A 21,031-nucleotide genomic window follows, 5' to 3' on the forward strand; every position below is an offset into this window, starting at 1 on the left:
TGAACCTAAGGAATCTCATCTGATCATTGTCAAACACATATTCAGATATCTTAAGGGAACTCCTAATATGGGTCTTTGGTACCCTAAAGGTTTAGGTTTTGACCTTATTGGTTATTCGGATAGTGATTTTGCAAGTTGCAAAATTGATAGGAAAAGCATCACTGGAGGCTGTCAGCTTCTAGGTGGACAGTTGGTGAGCTGGACAAGCAAAAAGCAAAATTCAGTGTCCACATCAACAGCTGAGCTGAATATGCAGCCGCTGGTAGCTGTTGTGCCCAAATTCTTTGGATGAAAAATCAGCTACTGGACTACGATCTTCAGTTTTCAAGGCTTCCTATTTATTGTGATAGCACAGTGCTATTGCTATTGCTAACAACCTTGTACTTCACTCCAAGACCAAACATATTGAGATCCGATATCATTTTATTAGAGATAATGTTATGAATGGTGATATTGAACTTCACTTCGTTCCAACTGAGTATCAACTCGCTGACCTTTTCACCAAGCCTCTTGATGAGACAAGATTTAATATCTTGATCAGCAAATTGGGTATGTTGAACACTGGAGATTAATCTTCAAGTTTTATACTAACTAAGTAAGTGAAATGATTTAGTGTTCTATCTCTAACACTGAACTTTTGAGTAAATATATCTATTCTCTCTCAGGTATGATTACTCTTCTCTTTTCTCAACTTAAAACCTTCACTGAAGCTTTCTCATCTTCAGTGATAAAATGTTTTAAAAGGTGGTTTCAGTGATACTCTACAGTCACCACATCTTCAAGTATATCTTTATACTTATCTTAAAAATCTAAACGATCACTGAATCCTTTCTTATCACTAATCAAAACGTTTTTAAATGTCAGTTTCAGTGACTCTCTTATCACTAAACCTGATGTCTTAAAACCATCACTGAATATTTTTCTCATCTTCAGTGATAAAATGTTTTAAATAGGGTTTTCAGTTTCCTTTTGACACTGAATGACTCTTCATTTTCTTAAAAACTATTTGTTTTTAAAAGAAAATAGTTAATGAACCGTCTTTATGATGACATTCTCTATTTACTATGTGCGACGCTTTGAGACGCGCAAAAGGTTCTGTCATTGCGCTACCTCATTTAATGCCATCCAATCATGGATGAGAACGTGGTATCTTTTTCATTATTACCACTTTCCCGAACCGTCGTCTTTTCTCTCTCTCATATTATTTCTCTCTCCTTCTACCTATAAATATGAGACTTCTTCTCCACTTTTCTCTTTACGCTTACAAAATTATTAGACAAAACTCTGCAAGAATTCTCCCAAAGCAAGAACTCTCAAAAACTACTAAGCTCTTTCGACCTTTTCTCTCCTAATATCTAAGGTCGATATCTTCTTCTTTTTCTTTATCTTCTGTTATAAGAAACGTTTAATCTATTTTAAGAATCTTGTTCTCTTAAATACATTAAACAATAAATGTTTTTATCATTTCTTTCTTAGTTATAATCTTGTTTCTTTATACACATTTCACTTGATATACCCTAATCTTTTAAGGATATTTCAAAAGAAGTTTTTACTTGTTCAAAAACTTTTTCAATACTCTTAACCATAGACTCTTGGCTTATTTCTAACAACCTGTTTGCTCTACTTCTTATTGATACAAACAGATGGCTGCCAAGAACATCAACTTCTCCATTGACGAGATCTCCATCAAGGCCAACAACCACATTGTCTTGTTGGAGATACCTTCCTCTAAGGCGTTTTACCAAGATGCGGCTGACTTCCTCAAGCAGTCGTCCTTGGGCTACGCTCTCAACCATGAGCCCCTCATGGTCAAGGAACTTCTTCAGCAGTCCTGGCTCACTGCTGAAGTTGTCGAAGTCCAAGATGATGCTGGATGCAAGATGGAGCAGATCCATTTCACTTTCAATCCCATGGAAGTGAACTTTGGTGTGTCTACACTCCGCTCAACTCTTCGTCTTCCCAAGAGTCCCTTCGACAGTGAACCCTCCACAACCGAGATCATCAATTTTCTTGATGCCATTGGCTACCAGTGGCCAATGAAGAAGGAATCCAACGCCCCTCTGAAGTCCTTGATGAAGATTGAGAAGAACAGGATGTCAGCTATCTGGCAATACCTGTTTTCTCATTTCATCCAGTGCATGGGTGGAAAAAAACTGGAGGTCAGGACCAGGCCTCTAGGATCGCCTTGATCATAGGCGTATMTGCGATTCAGCGKCGCAATATAAATTATGTTGCGGTCATTTTCGATGACCTGGTGCTCAAGCTGAACAAGCGCAAGTGAGAAAAGGTAGTGCCTTACACCAGGTTTCTTTCGATGGTGTTCTCAAAGATCTTTACAGCTCTTTACCCCAAAGAAGGAAACCTTCCGGTTTTCAAGCTTGGATCCAGGATTCTGGATCATTAGCTAAGGGACAGTGATGTGGCACTATCTTCCATTGTGTCCATCACTACCTCTTCTCCTCAAGTGGCCATGACAAGGGGAAACCCCCCCCCCCCCACGTCTAAGCCAAGCCACCAAAACCTCTTCAAAATGACCCTCTCAACCAACTCTTGGTTCTCCTCAGAGAGCCAAGAAGTCCAAAAAGGGGACAACCACGTCACTAGTTGGGGCCTCTCAAAAGGCTTCAGTTATTGAAACTAGCCTTATCCCCAAGGCATCTTCTGTTCACCCTCCCAGCTCTTTAGTGATTTCTCCCATCACTGTCGTATCAGTGGTACCTTCACCAACCACTTCAGTGACCCAAATCACTAAAAGTGTGCATATCAGCGCCGCCACCGCTGAACACCCACGTCTCTTCTTAACCATTTTCTCTTCTCCTCCTTCCTTGGTCTTTACACATGTCCATGATGTATCAGCGACTGTCTTTCCTGATACTGAGACACGCACCACTAGACCTGAGGTTGTTCCTCTCGATGCTCCTCAGCATACGGATGTCCATCCTCTCGAGGACATCTTTGCTCATGCCAGTGACAATCCTTTAGATGTCACTGATGGCCCCTCAGGTATTCCATCTTCCTATCCTTTCTTTTCTTCTAACCTTGAGCCTTCTGCTCACACTTCTTTTTCAGGTCCTTCTTCGATGCATCAGTCTGATGCTCAGGAAGTGGAAGAGGAAGAAAGAGAGAAAGATGATGGAGGAGAAAGAGAGAAAGATGATGGAGGAGATGAAGAGATCGATGATGCCTATGATATGGCATATGACATCAAACTTCTCCTTCCAGCCGTTGACACCGTCCTCTGCAGGATCAACGAAGTCCACCAAGAGATTCCCCGTCAAGGCGATCTTGATGTGAACTTCCTTGCCATCCAGGCAAACGTTCAAAAAGTGCAGAGTCATCTCCAGATTCTCCAAGAAGCTGTTCAAGCCAACACCGATGCCATTGTTGTTCTTCACAGCAGGGTTGACGCTGCTCAGGCTATTGCTGATCAGCAGACTGGTCTTCTTCAACAGATCCTGGATGTTGTTCGACAACCAACTCTAGTGATCCCTCCTTTCTCTGCCAGTGATCGCGCCCAGCTCCATAAGACGCGTGAGGCAATGACAACTCTAGCCAGTGCTTTGCAAAGGCTAGAGGATATAATGGTTCTCCAGCGTTAGTGCTTGGACAAACTCTCTGGACAATTCTCTCAAGTCTTAGCCAGAGAGGGGGAGATGAGGTCTAAAGCTGGTGAATCATCCGATGTTGTGCTTACTCCTTCTCAGGCTGTTGTTCAGTATCAGCTGCAACTGCAGTTGAAGCTGAGGCTCCTAGAGCTGAAGCAGTTGCTGCTCCTGTAATCTCGTCCACCAAAGCTGTTTCAACTGAGGTTGTCAATGCCATCCTTAGGGATGATGCCCATACCATCACTGCTGCTGGTGATGATGATGATGATGATGATGAAAATGATGATGAAGACGATGATGAACCTACCATTCCAGACACCGAAAATGATCTAGATGACGACAACGATGATGATGAAGATGACTTTACCATCAAATTCTAGAAGCCATCAACCGTCACCAAAGGTGTTACTCTCGGGGATTCTGCATCCCATGGGGATCAAAGGCAAGGTGAATCGACTACATTAGGGAACCAGGACCCCAAGTCGAAAGGCAAGGCGGTCGCTGAAGAAGGAAACTTGAAGGTATTGTTCAATATCCCTCAACAACCTTTGTTTGAAGACTCTACCTCTCAGGTAGTGATTACTTCAACATATCAACTTCATATTCCATCAACAACCTGCGGTCGACTGGAGCGGGTACCTGATCAACCCGTCTCTTGTGCTCCTACCGACCAGCAGATGTCTCAGCTGAAGGAGTCACTTGACCAGACTAGAGTAAAAATCCCTCTTCGTACCGCTAGTGGTGGTGAGTTCGACTTCTTATCTGAAGCTGAAAGACTCGAGGCATTAAGGGCTGAAGAAGAGCTAGAGCTTCAAAAGAAGCAGACTGAAGACCGCTTGAAGCTGGCCAAGTCACTAGCTGAAAAAGTCCTTCCAAAGAAAAAGTCCAAGAAAATGGTGAACGTTGTCCAAGCCTAGGCTAAACTTCTTTCGATTGCGGAAGCTAAGCATGAGAAGAATTTGAAGCTGGTGGAAAAAGACAAGCGATGGAGCGAAGCCAAGCTGAAAAAGAGAATCAGTCCCCGCCCGATTATCAGCGTCAGCATCAGTGGACGTTCTAAAGACGGTGGAACGCTAGTCTCAATGCTCATCACCAGGGACAATCTTGATGCCGTTACCGAGTATCCTTCCTACCTAGGCCGTTATGGATTCAGCGAATGGATGGAGATCAGACAAGCCATTCAACAATCCAAGTCGAGACACAAGACACTTATCGAGGACACCATCAGCGAACTTATCAAAAGGATGTCCAGGTATGTCAATGTCCCTTACAGGCCAACTCTGAAGAAAGGTGGGAAGAAGAAACTCAAGCTCTCTGATCCTAATGATGGGCCATTCCTAAGGAACGAACATGAAACAAGGTTCACCTTAGATGAAGTCCTAAAGGGTCATAAAAGTACAGACATTTCTATGCTGAATCTTGACTTGCAAGATAGGGGTCCCTATACACCCAACTATGTGCATTTTAAACCTGAGTTAGGAGTTATATTCCTTGACTATGATGGTGAAGTCAAATTTCAGAGAATGTCAGAGCTACATCTATGTCCAATGGATCATTTGGTTTATCTTTTGCTCTGGATAGATGATAGCATCCCTAGAAAAGTCGTAGATCTGAAGATACGAAGGGAATTCCTACATCGAAGAAAACTTGGTGAAAATATACCTGGGTACATAGATCTAAGATCTCTAGAATAGTTTCTTTTTGTAACAACAATCCATTTTTCCTTGTAACTTCATGTACTATGTCTACTTTCAGTGATTGTACTTATATTCTGTAAGTTCTAGACATGTACTGTAATACTTGTAATATTTCCTATGATTAATAAAATGAGTATTCCATGTACTCCACTTAAAAAGATCCCTGAAAAAAGTAATAGGGACACAAGTCTATGAGTTCCGATGGTACTTTTCACATTCGCTGACAATCTATGAGTCAGTGAATAAGCTTTCAGTTTCAGTTTCCGTACTTGCAATTTTCTTAGATAGAACTTGATGAAAATTTTCAAGCTGAGACTAGTTAACTGAAAAAGATCCCAAAATAGTAAAAAGGGACATGTATTTTATATGTAACTTTTCCTTACTATTATTTGATAAGATAACYTTCTTTATGTTATCTTGTTATCATCAAATAGGGGGAGATTGTTGATCCTCTCTCTCAGTGATTTGATGATAATCCATTTTCACTTGTACGTTGTATTTATATTTCTGTATTTTCAGTTCCAGCGATCTTCATTAATTATGTTCAGTGATCGCTGAAGAACTTGCACTGTAATTCTATCAGAGACAACAATACTTCAAGAAGACAACACTCATACCAAAAAACCTTCAGCAAACGTCGAAGACTGAAACTGAAGATTAGAGACTAACGAGTACGTGATCTGAAGCGGTATTCAGTGATTACAAGTCTGTCTACATATGTGTGAAGACTGCTCAAGCTTCAGCGAATGATGATGAGACCTTCACGGGACACAAGTCTGTCTACATTGTGTTTGTATTCATCCCCCCCCCCCTTCTACAAACTGTTTCTCTTCTTGTAGACCCTCACGGGACCAACAATACCTCTCAAGTACATCCAACAGTATTGGCAAACTTGTGAATTCATCCCCGAAAACCGTGGAATCATGGGAGACATAGATGCTCCAAACGACATGGTGTGCTCGGTAAAAATCTCTTGAGCAAAGCTCTCCAAGGTTCTTTGCATTCCCACTCGCCAAGAATTAAGCATTGACCAATACGCTGAGCCACCCACAAGTTCTGACATCCTCCGCTTCATCAAAATGCTAGGTTACAATCGTGACCTACACAACGCCTCCGACTTCAAGAGGTAGTTCTTGCCCCCAATGTGGAATATGTTCTTTTCCATATTGAACAGGGCTCTCACCTGCAAACTAGGGTCGATGGATCAGGGAAACATAAACATCATGACGATAATGTACGACCTCTTCTTCAACCTACATCTGGACTATGCTTTCCTCATCTACAATGAACTCCACACAGCGGTAGTCAAGAAATGTAAACTCAAGGCCGCAGGAAAGCCCTTGACTTCTGTTTTCTTCCCTCGATTCCTCGCTCTCATCATAAAGGATGCAATGAGGAGACTCCACAGTTCCTGATGAACGGCCATCGACCAACGATCTCCAAGAAAGGCTACACCACGGAGAGAACAGTTTCACGAGCCATGCTCAGCGTCATACCAGAGATGTCTGAGATAAGGCAGAAGTATGAACGCTCTCTACTGTCCCTTGAACCGAGGGCAGCTACCCCAGAGCACTTAAAGTCGTCCCCTGACAACAACAAGGGAGGACAGGAGTTGTCTTCATCGGATGATGAAGATGATGATGATGTCCCCCGGCCTTTCACATACAATTCCCATCCCCTCTTCCCAAAGGGCAACCACCACCACTACCCCTGGCGATCAAGGCCAAAGGGGTATTGAACAAGGATGACCCAGTCCAATCCCTATCCCAGCCAGCCATCCAGAGGCCACTCTTCGGGCCTCTGGATATGATGTAGCCGAGGAACCTCACCATCCATCGCTCCTCTCCCAACAGAGAGGCGATGAAGAAATAAGAGCCACTTCGCCTCATGGCTCGTCACCACCCATCACACGCCCAGAACCATGTGTTGCTTCTGACATTGAAATGCCCCAAGATCATTCAGAGCAATCTCTTCTTCGTGCACAACCACCCCCTTTGATACTTGATCTAGCGAAGGGGAAACACACTTACTTCTCTTATTCGGCCTCCGAAGCCGAGGAAGAAGAAGAAGATGTCGCAACATCAAGAGATAGTTCCTCACTAGAGGGCTATCGAGGACTTAATGGAAGACCTTCAATGCCCACATTCTCACAAGGCATTGAGGGCGCCTCTAGAGCTGAGGCTCAACCTGCAGCATCCGTTGCTGTAGGGGTTACCTTGTGGCTGATCTAGTCACAAAGGCTGAGTTCCAAGCCTTTGTAGACTCGATTCAGCGGTCCTTGGAAGACCTAAAACTCATCATCCAAGGGATTGTCGACAACCCACCTTCCATCGATCTAACCCCCATACGACAATCCCTTGCGTCCCTTGAAACCCAAACCAGAGACAACACCACCCGTCTCCAAATGTTACAACAAACCATCACCCAACATCATAACACCTCATCCACCTTTGCCACCCAAAGAAACCAACTCATGATGAATTCCATCGCCACCCTCACGGCCCAGGCAACTGCGACCGATGAGACACTAGCCTCCATCACCACTCTAATGGCCAACATCCAAAACACCCTAACCTCTCTTCCAGCTACTATAATAGCCCACATACCCCAACCACCTCCTCCTCCACCCCCTCTACAGCTCCAGCCTTCGATTAAGCTTTTACTTCCTTCACTGCAGAGGTGAGGAAGCTTATAGCCGAACTACCCATCCCACCATCCACATCCACTTCCACCTTCGTGCCCCCACCTGCCTCATCATCCACCATGAAGTTCGCCACCAGGGCCGATCTAAGGTCCCTGTCGAAGGCACTTATCTCATCCTTCAATGAGATAAGTGCAAAATTCATTCATCGTGCTGCACAACCTACCAAGGCTCTCTCCCAGAGTCTTGCCGATCAACAGGCATGCACCAACTCTCTCCTTCACTCGATGGAGGAAAGTCGACGACAACAAGTCCTAAAGGCGTATCTTGCATCCTTCAGGAAAGAGAAAAAGAAGAAGAGGAGCAGCGCTTCATGCTCCACCAGCCGCCCGCAGAAAAGACCAAGACATGAGGGTCCAGACCCCGATGATCAAGGTCTTGGACCTCATGAGGGAGAGAACTAGGCCGCGGCTACTCACCAAATGGAATCCGCTGCACCACCACCCTCACCTTAAACACAAAACCAACCACCTCCATCAAACCAAGGAACCCAAGCGAGGGAACCAGAGGCTCAGCCCTTTGAAGATGTACATAATGTACATGTTCCCTTCGCCACGTCCCAAGAACCCATCGAACTAAGCTCATCAACCGATGAAGAACCATCCACCCCACAAACAGAAACAAACCTACCCTTCACCCAATCACCAACTCCTAACCTACCCTTAACCCCTTCACCAACACCTCGCAATACAGAACCCTTCACCACACAACCAGAACCCACAAACATCCAACCTTCCTCACCACAACAACCTCCAACCCAAACAGAACCCAATGAACCAGAAACCACCGAAACAGAAACCCATGAACTAGAAACCACCCTACCTGAGCCCAATGAACCAGAGCTACCTCAATCCGAGCCAACCCAAACCATTCCATCATCGTCCCACTCTCAACCCTTAACCCAAACACAACCCACAACCCAACCAACCCAGGTGCAAGCGGATGTTCCCTCTTCATCAAGGCACCCTCCTCAAGGGGTCGTCGATGAAATCATCGCCAACATGTAGTCGCTTAGGAGACGTCCAGAGGTGCCGCCGAGGGAGCCAGTCATGATGGAAAACATCCATCAATATTTATATCATGATTGCGATGAAGGTTTAGTCCTCAATCCTCCCATACTTTCACCAGAATCCATGAACCTCCTACGCCATAGGTTTGTTAGACAGACTACTCAACCACCACAAACTGTCTTTTCAAACGATGGAATAAGGTTGGTCATGGATATCAAGATGTGGACCTTCGCCAATAGAGCCATCAAGTATATCGAGTACACAGTGGAGCGAGCCAACGGTCAAGTCAGCATCTTCAATGACAATGACTTAATCAATCTCAATCCCTATGACTTGATCGAGCTTTATGCATACACGACTCAGCGACAAGATCAGGGCATACGCTTTGGGATGGCAAACAGAGCGATCGTGTAGATGATGGAGACCTTGGTGAAGCATAGAGCCAAAAGTGACTTTGAAATTGCTCTTCGGCTTGGCATCGATAGACTTTCCTGCACTCCACCCAATGAAGACTTCCCTAGCCTGCAGGAGAAGAGCTCTGCCTCTGTACTTACTCAACCAGACCTAGGTCTGGTATATAAAAATGAGTTTGGGACTAAGAAATTCTTTAGGCTAACTGAGGCCTTCAAGTACTCAACAACAACACTTGAATGGTTTCGGAAGGCTATCAGCGACAGACTAGGCAGATCTCATGTGCAGATGGGAGAGGGACAAAGACTAATTCATGAGATCTCTACAGTCATCTAATATAGAAGACTGTTAATGCGCTATTGGGAAATATCACAAGGGAGACCATGAATGTAGTTTCACTTATGTTTTGTATTATAATATCTTTCATTTCATCGTTGTAAGAATTCATTATTTTGTTCGAATGAAAATTTGGCAAAAGATGTTTTTCTTTAGAATAGCCTATGTTCGTCGTTTATACTTTAAATGTTCCTAGAATAGTTAATGTTTGTTCTTTCATTACTTAGGGGAAGATTGTTAGACCCCATAAGTCTTATGCATGGAAGTAATGAAGACAAACAAGTGATGAAGAACAAGAAGGCCGATGGAAGACTTCAAGGCAAAATGGCTAAGTCTGAAGAACAACCAAAGGGTCGATGAACTGACCAGAGATACGATGGAAAGTGCATCTTCATAACCCCTCTAGGTACTAACACTTGGAGTTTTTCTCACTAGTTCAACCGGAGGCATGCGATGAAGATATGAAGATAAGGTTGAGCCAACACCCCATGGAAGACAGCTGGAGATGACTAATCAACAGCTGGATTCTACAAAGTTTATCTTGTTTTATGTTTATCCATGTTTAGATAAGTTTTATCTGTTATTAGAAGATTAGCTAAATAGTCTCATTAGATAGTTATCTTCTTAGATAGATTACTAGTATAAATAGGTGGTTAGGCCTATTGTAATCTAAGTCTTTTTTACGTTTTATCAATCATTGAAATAAAGTGAAACCTTTGACACTCAAGTTTATCCTTTGAATGTTCATAAATTGTTCTTGAGTGTTCATCATTTTATTCATCTAAACACTATAATTAGGTTATTTTTAACTTAGTTATTAGTGTTATGGAGAGATCTGGGGTCAACAGGCTGAAGAAGAGCTAGAGCTTCACAAGAAGCAGAATGAAGACAACCTAAATTTGGCCAAGTCACTAGCTGAAAAGATTCTTCCAAAGAGAAAGTCTGAAAAGAAGGTGAACGTTGTCCAAGCCCAATATAAACTTCTTTCTCTTGCAGAAGCTGAGCACAAGAAAAACCAGGAGCTGGCTGAGCGGGACAAACGCTAGAGCAAAGCAAAGCTGAAGAAGAGAATTAGTCCTCACCTGATCAAGAGTGTCAGCATCAGCGGACGATCCAAAGACGGTGGAACTCTTGTCTTAATGCTCATCACCAGGGACAATCTCGACGCCATCACCGAGTACCCTTCCTACCTTAGCCACTATGGATATAGCGAATGGTTGGAGATCAGGCAAGCCATTCAGCGATCCAAGTCTAGACATAAGCCGATTATCGAAGACATCATCAATGATCTCATCAAAAGGATGTCCAGGTATGTCGCAGTCCCTGAAAGGCCATATCTGAAGATAGGTGGAAGGAAGAAAAGACTCTCTAGTCCTAATGATGGACCATCATTGAGGAGCGAACATGAAACAAGGTTCTCCTTAGATAAAGTCCTAAGGAATACGAGAGTATAGAAATTTCTATGTTGAATCTTGATCAACCAGAGAAGGGTCCCTATATACCTAACTCTGTGCACTTCAAACCTGAGTTAGAAGTTATATTCCTTGACTATGAAGGTGAAGTAAGATTTCAGAGAATGTCTGAGCTACATCTATGCCCAATGGGACATCTAATTTATATAATGTTCTGGGTAGATGATAGCTTGCAAGGAAAAGCWGTGGATCGAAAGATACGAAGAGAATTCCTACGTCGAAAGAAGCTTGGAGAAGATGTACCTGGCTACATTAATCTGAACATCCTAGACTAGTTTATCTTTCTTTGTAATTTTGTCCACATTTTCTCTTGTAATTTATTTACTATGTCTACTTTCAGTGATTAATCTTATAGTATGTAAGCTTTAGACATGTACTGAACAACTTGTAATATTTTCAATGAATATAATATAAGTGTTTCTTGTAATTCACTGAAAAAGATCCCTGAAAAAAGTAATAGGGACACAAGTCTATGAGTTCCAATGTTACTTTTCACATTCACTGACAATCTATAAGTCAGTGAATAAGCTTTCAGTTTCAGTCTCTATTCTTGTAACTTCTCTTAAATGTAACTTAAGAAAATTCTTCAAGTAAAGACTGACTCATTGAAAAAGATCCCAAAATAGTTAAAAGGGACATATAATTTATATGTTACTTTTCCTTACTATTTGTTGATAAGACAACTTTCTTTATGTTGTCTTGTTATCATCAAATAGAGAGAGATTGTTGATCATCTCTCTCATTTGATTTGATGATAATCCCTTGTATCCTATGTGAAGTATTTATGTTTCTGTTTTTCAGTTCCAGCGATCATCACTAAGTTTGTTCAGTGATCGCTGAAGAACTTGTATTGTAAATCCAATCAGTGACAGGGATACTTCAAGAAGACAACACTCACGCCAAAGAACCTTCAGCGAAAGTCGAAGACTGAAACTGAAGATTAGAGACTAGCGAGTACATGATCTGAAGCGGTATTTAGTGATTACAAGTCTGTCTACATATATGTGAAGACTGCCCAAGCCTCAGCGTATGCTGAAGAGACCTTCAGGTTATTCCAGCATTCAGCGATCAAAAGAAGCTTGTTGAGCACGATTGTTGTTGTCCTGTTCTTATACACACAAAGGACAAACTCATACCCTTTCTAAACGTTAGTACGGTACGGAGCCGATTAATTAACTCTATACCCACCAACTTTATGAAAGGATGTATGCTCATGAATAGGCTTTTGTACTATTCACTGTAGCAAAGAACAAGCCTTCCCCTTAAGGCTTGACACGTGTTCTAACCCTACCACGTTGCATTAAATGTGCATTTAATGCAATGGGTATAAATAGATGTGTTCTATCTCCATACAGAGATACTCTTACTTAAACCTTACTCTGAGCTTTCTTGCGCTTAAGTAAAAAGAACACACATCTAAGAACAAATACGCTCATCTTTAAGAGCAAGTTAGAATCCCTTTCATTGTATTCTGAACAAGTTCTCTTCCAGATAGAACTTACTTTCTACTATTTTTTTAACTACATATCTTTTCATATTTGCTAAGATTAAGTGTGTAAACTTTAGATTGTTTAGATAGGTTTTTCTTACCTTATATTTCCGCAAACAATCTTGTAAAATCTGTATTGATCTTCTCTTATCAATATATATTTAAAATTTGAAAATATTGTGTTTGTATTCATCACCCCCCCCCCCTTCTACAAACTATTATACACATCTTGTAGACCCTAACGGGACCAACACAAACTTCTAATCTGAAAAAGAACACTTCAGAGTTCAGACCCCAGAGTTCGGTGAGCTATGTCTGAAAAAGGCAACTTTAGTGTTCGGGTGAGCTAACTCTAAAGAATAACTTAGACTTGTTCTTTTGAAATAACTCTGAAGTAAAACTTTTCAGTAAATTGAATTTAAAATAAAATGAAGTTAAYCYTAGAATAAAATTGAATTTAGAAATGAAACTATATCAGTAAATTGAATTTAAACTTATAAGTAAACACCAATTTTTTTTCGGGAATCAGTTATCACATGAATTAATTAACCCAAGAATAAAATCAATTGCATCCTAAATTAGTGGGATTGATTGAATAAGAGGACATATGTCAATCAAATGAGTATAATTGAAATGTTAATGTAAATTGTGTCTAGATACGTTCAAATTAGTCTAATTGAACCACTAAATGTAAATTGTGTCTAGATACGTGTTTAGGTGGGAAAACAAGAAAACTGACTCACCAGAAGATGACACGTGTCACCCAAGTTACTTATTGAATATAAGTATAGATGTATATACTAGAAGGGTACTTGCATAATGGAGCAAGATACATCTCGATTTTAATATTTCATTTTATTATATGTCTCTGTCGATATAATACGGTCTTATGTGGTTTTGAAAAAGCGACAATATTTTTATTTTGAATAAAATATAAATTTGAAGATACTATAAAAAAATTTAAAAAAATATATCGATATCAGTATCAAATTAACGACCTAAAAGTTCTCTTTTCTTTGTGTAATTTATTTAATTCAATTTTTTATTAAAATTTAATTTAAGTTTAATAACGAATTAATTTATTTTTGATTCAATAATATAATTTTTTATAAAAATAATAATTAAGTATTTTGTTAGTACTCAATAATGATCCTAATTATATTTTAATTTTTTTATATTTTAATTTTTTTATATTTATCATGTATTTGATTATGTTTATTCACAGTTAGTTACACAAATTCAAACATAGAGCTTTAATAAATTGTACATACGCACAATTTATTTGTAATCTTAAATTTGAAGTAATACGCATCAATAAACAGTATTTCATATATAAAAAATAGTTTTGAAGAGTTTTTGTCAAATGTTTATAACATAGTATAGATATGTATATTTATTTACAAATAAAACATTATCAAATAATTTATACACTATATTGCTATACGTATATTTATTCATATATGGATATAAAATGTTATACACTAATCAAAGGGCAGAAGGATATGAAACAACCATGATGGTCTTTGCTCATCTTGAAAGAGAAATTGAGGCTTTCCCAGCGTCAATCATGTTTCTTTATAAATTTCGAAAAATGATACTTCGAAACTGGTAGCAATCTTTTTAAGTAATAATTTTTTTTATATAAAAATAAATATTCACGTGCATTCCTTACGGTCCGGATTCTACAAGTTAACCTAGTAACCACCACTTCTAATTGTATTTCTGCATCAACTGTTTCATAGATTTCTCGGTTTATTCTTCATTCCGATATAATCAGACACTTTTTGGTTTAGTAATTGAATTTTCTTTTGCTCAAATTATAGTTCCTATGTGTTTGTTTATAAGACTATATAATAAAACGTCACATCTAAAGATGTAATAAGTTTATAAGAATTTTAAACATGTTAACAAGTTAGCCGCCATCTTTGGACCGGGACCCTTGGACCATTTATCCAGTTTCTCTATCCTGATTCTTGGAACACTTTGCGTCGTATTAGCTATTTTATAAGACACTTTTAAGAAGTGTCCTTTGAACTCATGTTTTTATAAGACATGTTTTTCATATAAAATAGACAATACAAGTGTTCTAAGAAACTTGTTATGATGCTGGAAGACGTCATATAAACTTATTACAACACTGAACATTGTTTGGTCCTATAAATCAAGTCTTATAAAGCAGTCTTAGACTTCTTTGTTGTCTTATAAATCCAATTTTGTTGTACCAGGAAACTTTATGTTATTGAGATATTAATATGGTAAAACTCACGCAATCCCTGCTACGTATACTTTTTGTTCGGGCTAACCAAGCTTGGCTTTTTATCATATGTCTTTATCATTTTTATAACAGAAGGAAGCATCAAAAACAGTAAGGTAATTAAGTGAACCACTGCCGAAACGAAAGCATAACGAGTTACATATTAAATAGGAAAGATATAAATAGGCGAGTTCATGATAAATGTAATGTAATGAACTGAAGGACTAAAGTAATAATAACATGTTTTTTGAAGACTTGAAGCTCACCATCATATTCCATGCATGGTGTTATGAATAAGTTGAAGTAGTAAAAGCTGGTGGCCACTTAGCAGTTGAAGAAGACAGACGGTTTAGGAAGGTACAAAGTCTGAAGCTGAGGCCAAGTTTAAATTTCAATGGCTGAACAAGTGTTATATCTTAATTCTTTGTTTCTCTTGCAAGGGATTATAGATGTAGATGTAGATGAAGATGATGCTTAAACGGTGTTCATAACACGCATACAATCTGTATAGTTGAAGGCAGATTTGCTCTCGGCTTGTTTCTTCTTAATTCGTTGTTCACCTATGCTTAAGAGAGGAATTCTTGACTTGTATTTATACTGGATTTTGGAGGGAATCGAGCCTGTTAGAACTGCCCATGTGAAGAAGCTAGGAGCTTTACGTCTTCAACATGCTTTACGTCGATTCTTTAACGAACTTAGAGATATTATACAAGTGTTGAACTCTTTAAAGGTTGGGATCCATTTTTGAGTGATATGCATCACATTCCACTTTATGGTACAACCTATTATCTTCATCTTGAAATCTTTAGATTGCTAGCTAGATTACTCAGAAAGTCTTTGTAACACTCGTGTTTTCAGAGAAATACAATAACGGGTTGATTAGGTGACTTTTGATGTAACATTTTTAATTTTCTGAAGTCTGTTTGCGGTTTTATCATAAATTATGTTGTGGGGACAAAAGGATCACAAAAAACAGGATTTTTGGGCATCTAGGGGGTCAAAAAAACCAATCAAGTCACATAATCAGTTGATCAATTAACAGACAAGTCACATAAAGAACACTTACTAACGAAATTGATTCTTACAGAAACTATGGATTCAACACTGGTAATTTCATTTTTAACTTAAAAGAGCATGACTAATAGGGTCTTCATAGCGCAGACACAGAAATGTCATACCTGAATATATAATGCCCATGAAACTAAGATCTAAATTGTTACGATTAATATACAAAATGAACAATGAGGATGCAAAAGAGCAAGTAAGATGCGCCAATCTCCAAAACTTATTCATGTATTTAGTTAAAACATCAGCAGTTCTTGGATGGTTGTAATCTACACCTACCTCTAGCCACTTCCACGCAAAATGCTTCACATCTTTGACATTATGTAGTCCATCGTAGCCACAAGAAAATCTACAGGCCATAAATAGAGATAAGTTATGATATGGTATCCACTTTTCATCTTATCAAACTAAAATTTAACATTAACATGTTTTTAGTCCCTAAACTCAACTGTTTATACTGGAACAAGTTTTATATAGTTAAATGTAACTAACAGATTCTTGAACATAATCAGAATGTTTTTCGGTTCAATTTGAAGATAAAAGGTTAAAAACATTTGTCACTTAAAGTGGACTCCTTTTTTTGAGACACAAGGATTAATTCATGGTACAGCAGTTGCAAGAAGATGAAACCTGCATCTTTTCTGGTGAAGCAGAGGGGAGGGCTGATCCTGAATATGTTCCCGTGAAGTCCACCTTTCCCGACTAGTACTCCCATCTCTAGAACCAAACTATTGGTTAAAAATGGATAAACCAAGGTAGCTAAAAGATAAGAGTCGCAGAGTGACCAAATGAAAATGACCTTTCATTTGTTCCATGACATGCAAGGTTTCAAGGGTTGCAGGAGTCTTAAACTCACGATCCATTACAAGTTCCATTCCGAGCAGAAACCCTCTTCCCCTCACATCACCTATAACTGTTGCAACAAGATGCATGTAAAATAATCATACTATTTGAGAAAATATCGGATTAACGAGTTAAAGGTGGATAAGGGAACTCAAAAAATACCCAAAAAAATAAACCATGTGTATCACATGATGAGAAAAACAATGGGACTTACTTTCATGTTTTTCCTTGAGAGCTAGTAGCTGGTTTTTTAGATATGTTCCTATGGTTAATGCATTCTGCTGAAGCTTCTCATTCTCTATTACTTTGAGAACAGCTAAACCACCGGCTGTACTTACAGGATTCCCACCAAAGGTATTGAGATAACCATGAGAAGTCAACACTTTTGCAATCTCTAAAGTTGTTACCACTGCACCAAGGGGAAGACCATTTCCAATGCCCTGAAATCCCACAAAGTTGAGGTTGCTGGCTTATGTCCATCATCACTCCATTAACTTTTTAGAGAAACATTATGAAAAGAGCTTGAGGATATTAGCAAATATACAAGTGTCAGATATGCTTTTGTTTTGCAAGCGAGGATCTTCATGAAAAGAAGCTCTCTACCCTTGGGGGTAGAGACAAGGTATGGGTAAGAGGTCTATGTACATCTTACCCCCCAACCCTATCTTTGGTTTCGTTATATGCTTACACTGCTATTATATAGTCAATGTTGATCCATTCCAGATAAAGAATGAGTAACGTTATGATGTGGTTTGTCAGTGAAGAACTAGTTAATCAGGAAGAAGCATTGAGATGACTAAGGTAATGCATAGTTCCAAAGACAGGTTATATCATGTTATCTAGAAGACTAGAAAATGTACCTTTGCCATTGTAATAATATCAGGTACAACACCCTGGGCCTCAAACCCCCAAAAATGGCTACCTGTGCGTGCAAAACCTGACTGAACTTCATCAGCTATACAAATCCCTCCTGCCTTTCGAACACTGCTGTAGACTGCTGGAAGATAACCTGGGGCCAACTCATATATTCCACCCACTCCCTGCGAATCATATACACAAACTATTGTAAGGAATATCCCTTGAACAAAGTCGAGAATGGAACCAAATACACACATAACATAAATATTGTGGCAATGCATTTGTGGAATGTCCCACCTGTATGGCTTCCGCGATGAAACCAGCTATACGGCCACAAGTTCCATAAGTAATGATCTCCTCAAGATCTTCAGCATATTTGGGTCCATCTGAACCGAAGATTCCTCTGTATGGATCTGGGTTCAAGGCATGGTGAAATCCAGTCTGTTGAATGTTGGAGGTTTATCATCAGCTAAGCAAGATACATCAATTGTGTTAAGTTTTTCTTTTTGAAGTATATAATATTTTATATACGGTAAATGAATTCACGCACCCTCCTCGCCTTTGGTTAGGTTTGAACCCATGGAGGCAGGATACAGCTAGGCCAAAGACCCTATGGTCACTTGTGTTAAGTTATTGATCACTTCCTTTCATATTAGTAGATTTTTATTAAAAATTTCCTACAAGGTTACTCCCACCTTCTAAGTAAGTTAATTGGTCAATTATAATGGCTTTTAACATGTGTAAGCTAAGAATTATAGTAAAAAATAATGAGATTATAATTGGTATGTTATCAATAAAAAGTTGTACCTGTACAACATTATACTTGAAATTGCGTTGACCAGTAGCACTCATAGTTGCAGCTGCGTTCCCATGATATCCATTTCTAAGAGAAATAATATCATGAAAACCAGTGTACAACCGAGCAATCATTAATGCCAGCTCATTTGCCTCAGTCCCAGAATTTGTAAAGAAAACAACCTGAAATACTGGGAAGTTAAGCTTTGACTCATCATAGTGATTAATAGAACAGAAAAGCCATAATGATCATATGAGAAGCTAACGTACATTGAGATCCCCAGGAGCCTTGGATGCAAGAGCTTCAGCAAAATCTGCACTAGCTCTGTTCAAGTACAAGGCAGTCGTGTGTTGCAACCGCTTTGTTTGGGTACAAATGGCTTCCACAACTTCAGGATGACAGTGACCACAACTGACAGTTGCAATACCTCCAAAGGCGTCCAGATATCGCCGACCACTCTCATCAAACAGGTATTGCATCTTTCCATCAACTAAATACAACTGTTTACAGAATTACAGATTGACAAAACGAATAATCATTGGAATAGGCCAAAAACCAATAGACATCATTAACAACTTTTATTGTTAAAAGAACTTCAAGGTTAAGAAACATAAAAATCACTTAGAAGGTGGTGCAAGTGCCATCTTTTTGCAGTCCTTCCGTCGAGATATCACATTCTGTCATATTCAAATCTCGGGTTCTTCAGGTTTAAATTAATATAATAATTTTGACAATTTTAACACCAACATTTACTGTAATTTAATAACTTTTTTCAAAGTCTACTAAACATTTCATGACTTCCCAAATCCTTTTCTCAGGCAGGTGTGATCCTTAGGTAGAGCACAGGACCCTACCCACTGACTATAGTCTATATACAGGGCCGTTCCGTTTGGTTTGAAGTCCACGTCAGAAATCAAATATCAAGTCCCATTGACCTCAATCAAATTTAAGTATGCAAGGTTACATCACACATTATATATATATATATATAAAATACATATATATAAAGTGTTCCTTCCACCGAAGTCTATTTCTAGAATTTCATGCTCCTTCCACTCTAAAAAGTAGCTAAATTTTGATTTTTGATGCTAAAGCCTAAACTTTTGCTTTTGTGTATTCTGTTGCAAATACAACACCAATGTTGTTCAATTACTGCATTACCTGTGGTAACTTTGTTTAGATGAGTTTAAAATAGACATCAATTTGAAGCTCAAAACTAAGCTGTTTAACTTGAAAGTCCAATTATATTTTTTCCGAGAAGGAGAAGAGGATCTCATTACAATTAGACCACCGGCCATATTTGTATCCGATTTCCACATCAACTGTTGGCATATCTAAGTTTAGATCAATACTGCAGTTTCAGAGTAATACAATCAGATCAAAATCCGTAAATCAAGCATGCGGTTAAACTACAAGCACACACGCATATAGAAGATACCGTCAGAATTTATATGTGGCAACATCAAACAGTTTAGTGAGATAGCGATGTACGGGATTTTTGTAGAAGTAGGACATGCAAGGGCTCAGGTGGCGCTGACGCTTCTCGAGAATCTCAGCCGCAGACGGTCCGTCGTACGGCGGAGTCGTGTAGCCGAAAGGCGGCATTTGCGGAAGAAATTCTTTGTCATTTTCAGTAAGAACAGCCGCTGGCTCAGATTTCTGTGCTAGCTTTGTGAAAGATCGAGGGTTATATTTGAACAAGGGCGAGGAGGTTCTACTTGCAAAGATCTTCAGCATTTTTCCGAAGAATCCCACACACAAACGCAAAATATCTACCCTTCACACCACACCCACAGCAGAGAGTCCGGAGAGAGAAGACGTCTTGAACCATGAACCGGTGTATAATGGAATGGTTTTTCGAGTGAGATGAATTTTGTGAAATGATTTGGAATCAAGATACTAGTGTTACACTTTCTGTTGGGTTACCAAAAGATACGATTAATCTGGCCATGTTAGTCGTACATGAACATGAATGATGTCTCTCATTTGGCATTTTGTGGGTTTTTGACAAGTCATACATGAACACGAATCATACGTTACCAAGCTAGAACATTATCATGTATGTAAAAAAACCAAGGATGAGTTGGCCGCCCGGTGTTTGATCGGTTCTTTACCATTATAGAACCTGTTTCTCATCGACCAATTGAACCACGTTCATGATCTGTTGCAGACACGTGAGGTTCTTCATAATCTGAGGTTTCTTGGTAGGAAGAAACCGCCCACCAGACCCTCTGATTTTTGACAAGTTTGTTTTGAGCTTCAAGCTTAGCACGAATCTGTCGCCTTTTTAGAATATCTTGATACTGTTTTGCGTTGACATAAATAGGGCCGTCTTCTGATAGATCTAGAGGCAATGGAACTCGGGCATGAGCTATTTGCACGTTATGAGGTTGAATCTATTCAAAGTACCAATAAGAATTTCACAATAGCAAGTATATTTCCGATCCTAAGAGCTATAATTAGTAAAATCAATCAGGAATAAATAGATAATTGT

The 21,031-nt window shown here is 39.4% G+C and overlaps 1 protein-coding gene across 1 annotated transcript; it reads right to left on the reverse strand.

Moving 5' to 3' along the window:
• Positions 1-16,069: 16,069 nt before the first annotated feature.
• On the reverse strand, positions 16,070-20,429 carry LOC112507102 (alanine--glyoxylate aminotransferase 2 homolog 2, mitochondrial-like). The gene is made up of 9 exons (XM_025111531.1): positions 20,029-20,429; positions 18,807-19,037; positions 18,549-18,719; positions 18,039-18,182; positions 17,744-17,923; positions 17,098-17,323; positions 16,840-16,953; positions 16,671-16,757; positions 16,070-16,389 (listed from the first exon to the last, which is right to left on the reverse strand). The coding sequence occupies exons 1-9, from the start codon at positions 20,272-20,274 to the stop codon at positions 16,346-16,348; spliced, it is 1,443 nt and encodes a 480-aa protein (XP_024967299.1). The 5' UTR covers positions 20,275-20,429; the 3' UTR covers positions 16,070-16,345.
• Between the last annotated feature and the right edge of the window lie 602 nt (positions 20,430-21,031).

This window comes from Cynara cardunculus (assembly GCF_001531365.2).
Source record: "Cynara cardunculus var. scolymus isolate 2C chromosome LG 2, CcrdV1, whole genome shotgun sequence".
Classification (NCBI taxonomy): Eukaryota; Viridiplantae; Streptophyta; class Magnoliopsida; order Asterales; family Asteraceae; genus Cynara; species Cynara cardunculus.

Coding starts and splice junctions, on each gene's coding strand:
- LOC112507102 (XM_025111531.1), bottom strand. CDS start 20,274: ATGCTGAAGATCTTTGCAAGTAGAACCTCCTCGCCCTTGTTCAAATAT. Junction 18,720..18,806: donor AGGCTCCTGGGGATCTCAAT/GTACGTTAGCTT, acceptor CCAGTATTTCAG/GTTGTTTTCTTTACAAATTC. Junction 17,324..17,743: donor ATATTATTACAATGGCAAAG/GTACATTTTCTA, acceptor GTGGGATTTCAG/GGCATTGGAAATGGTCTTCC.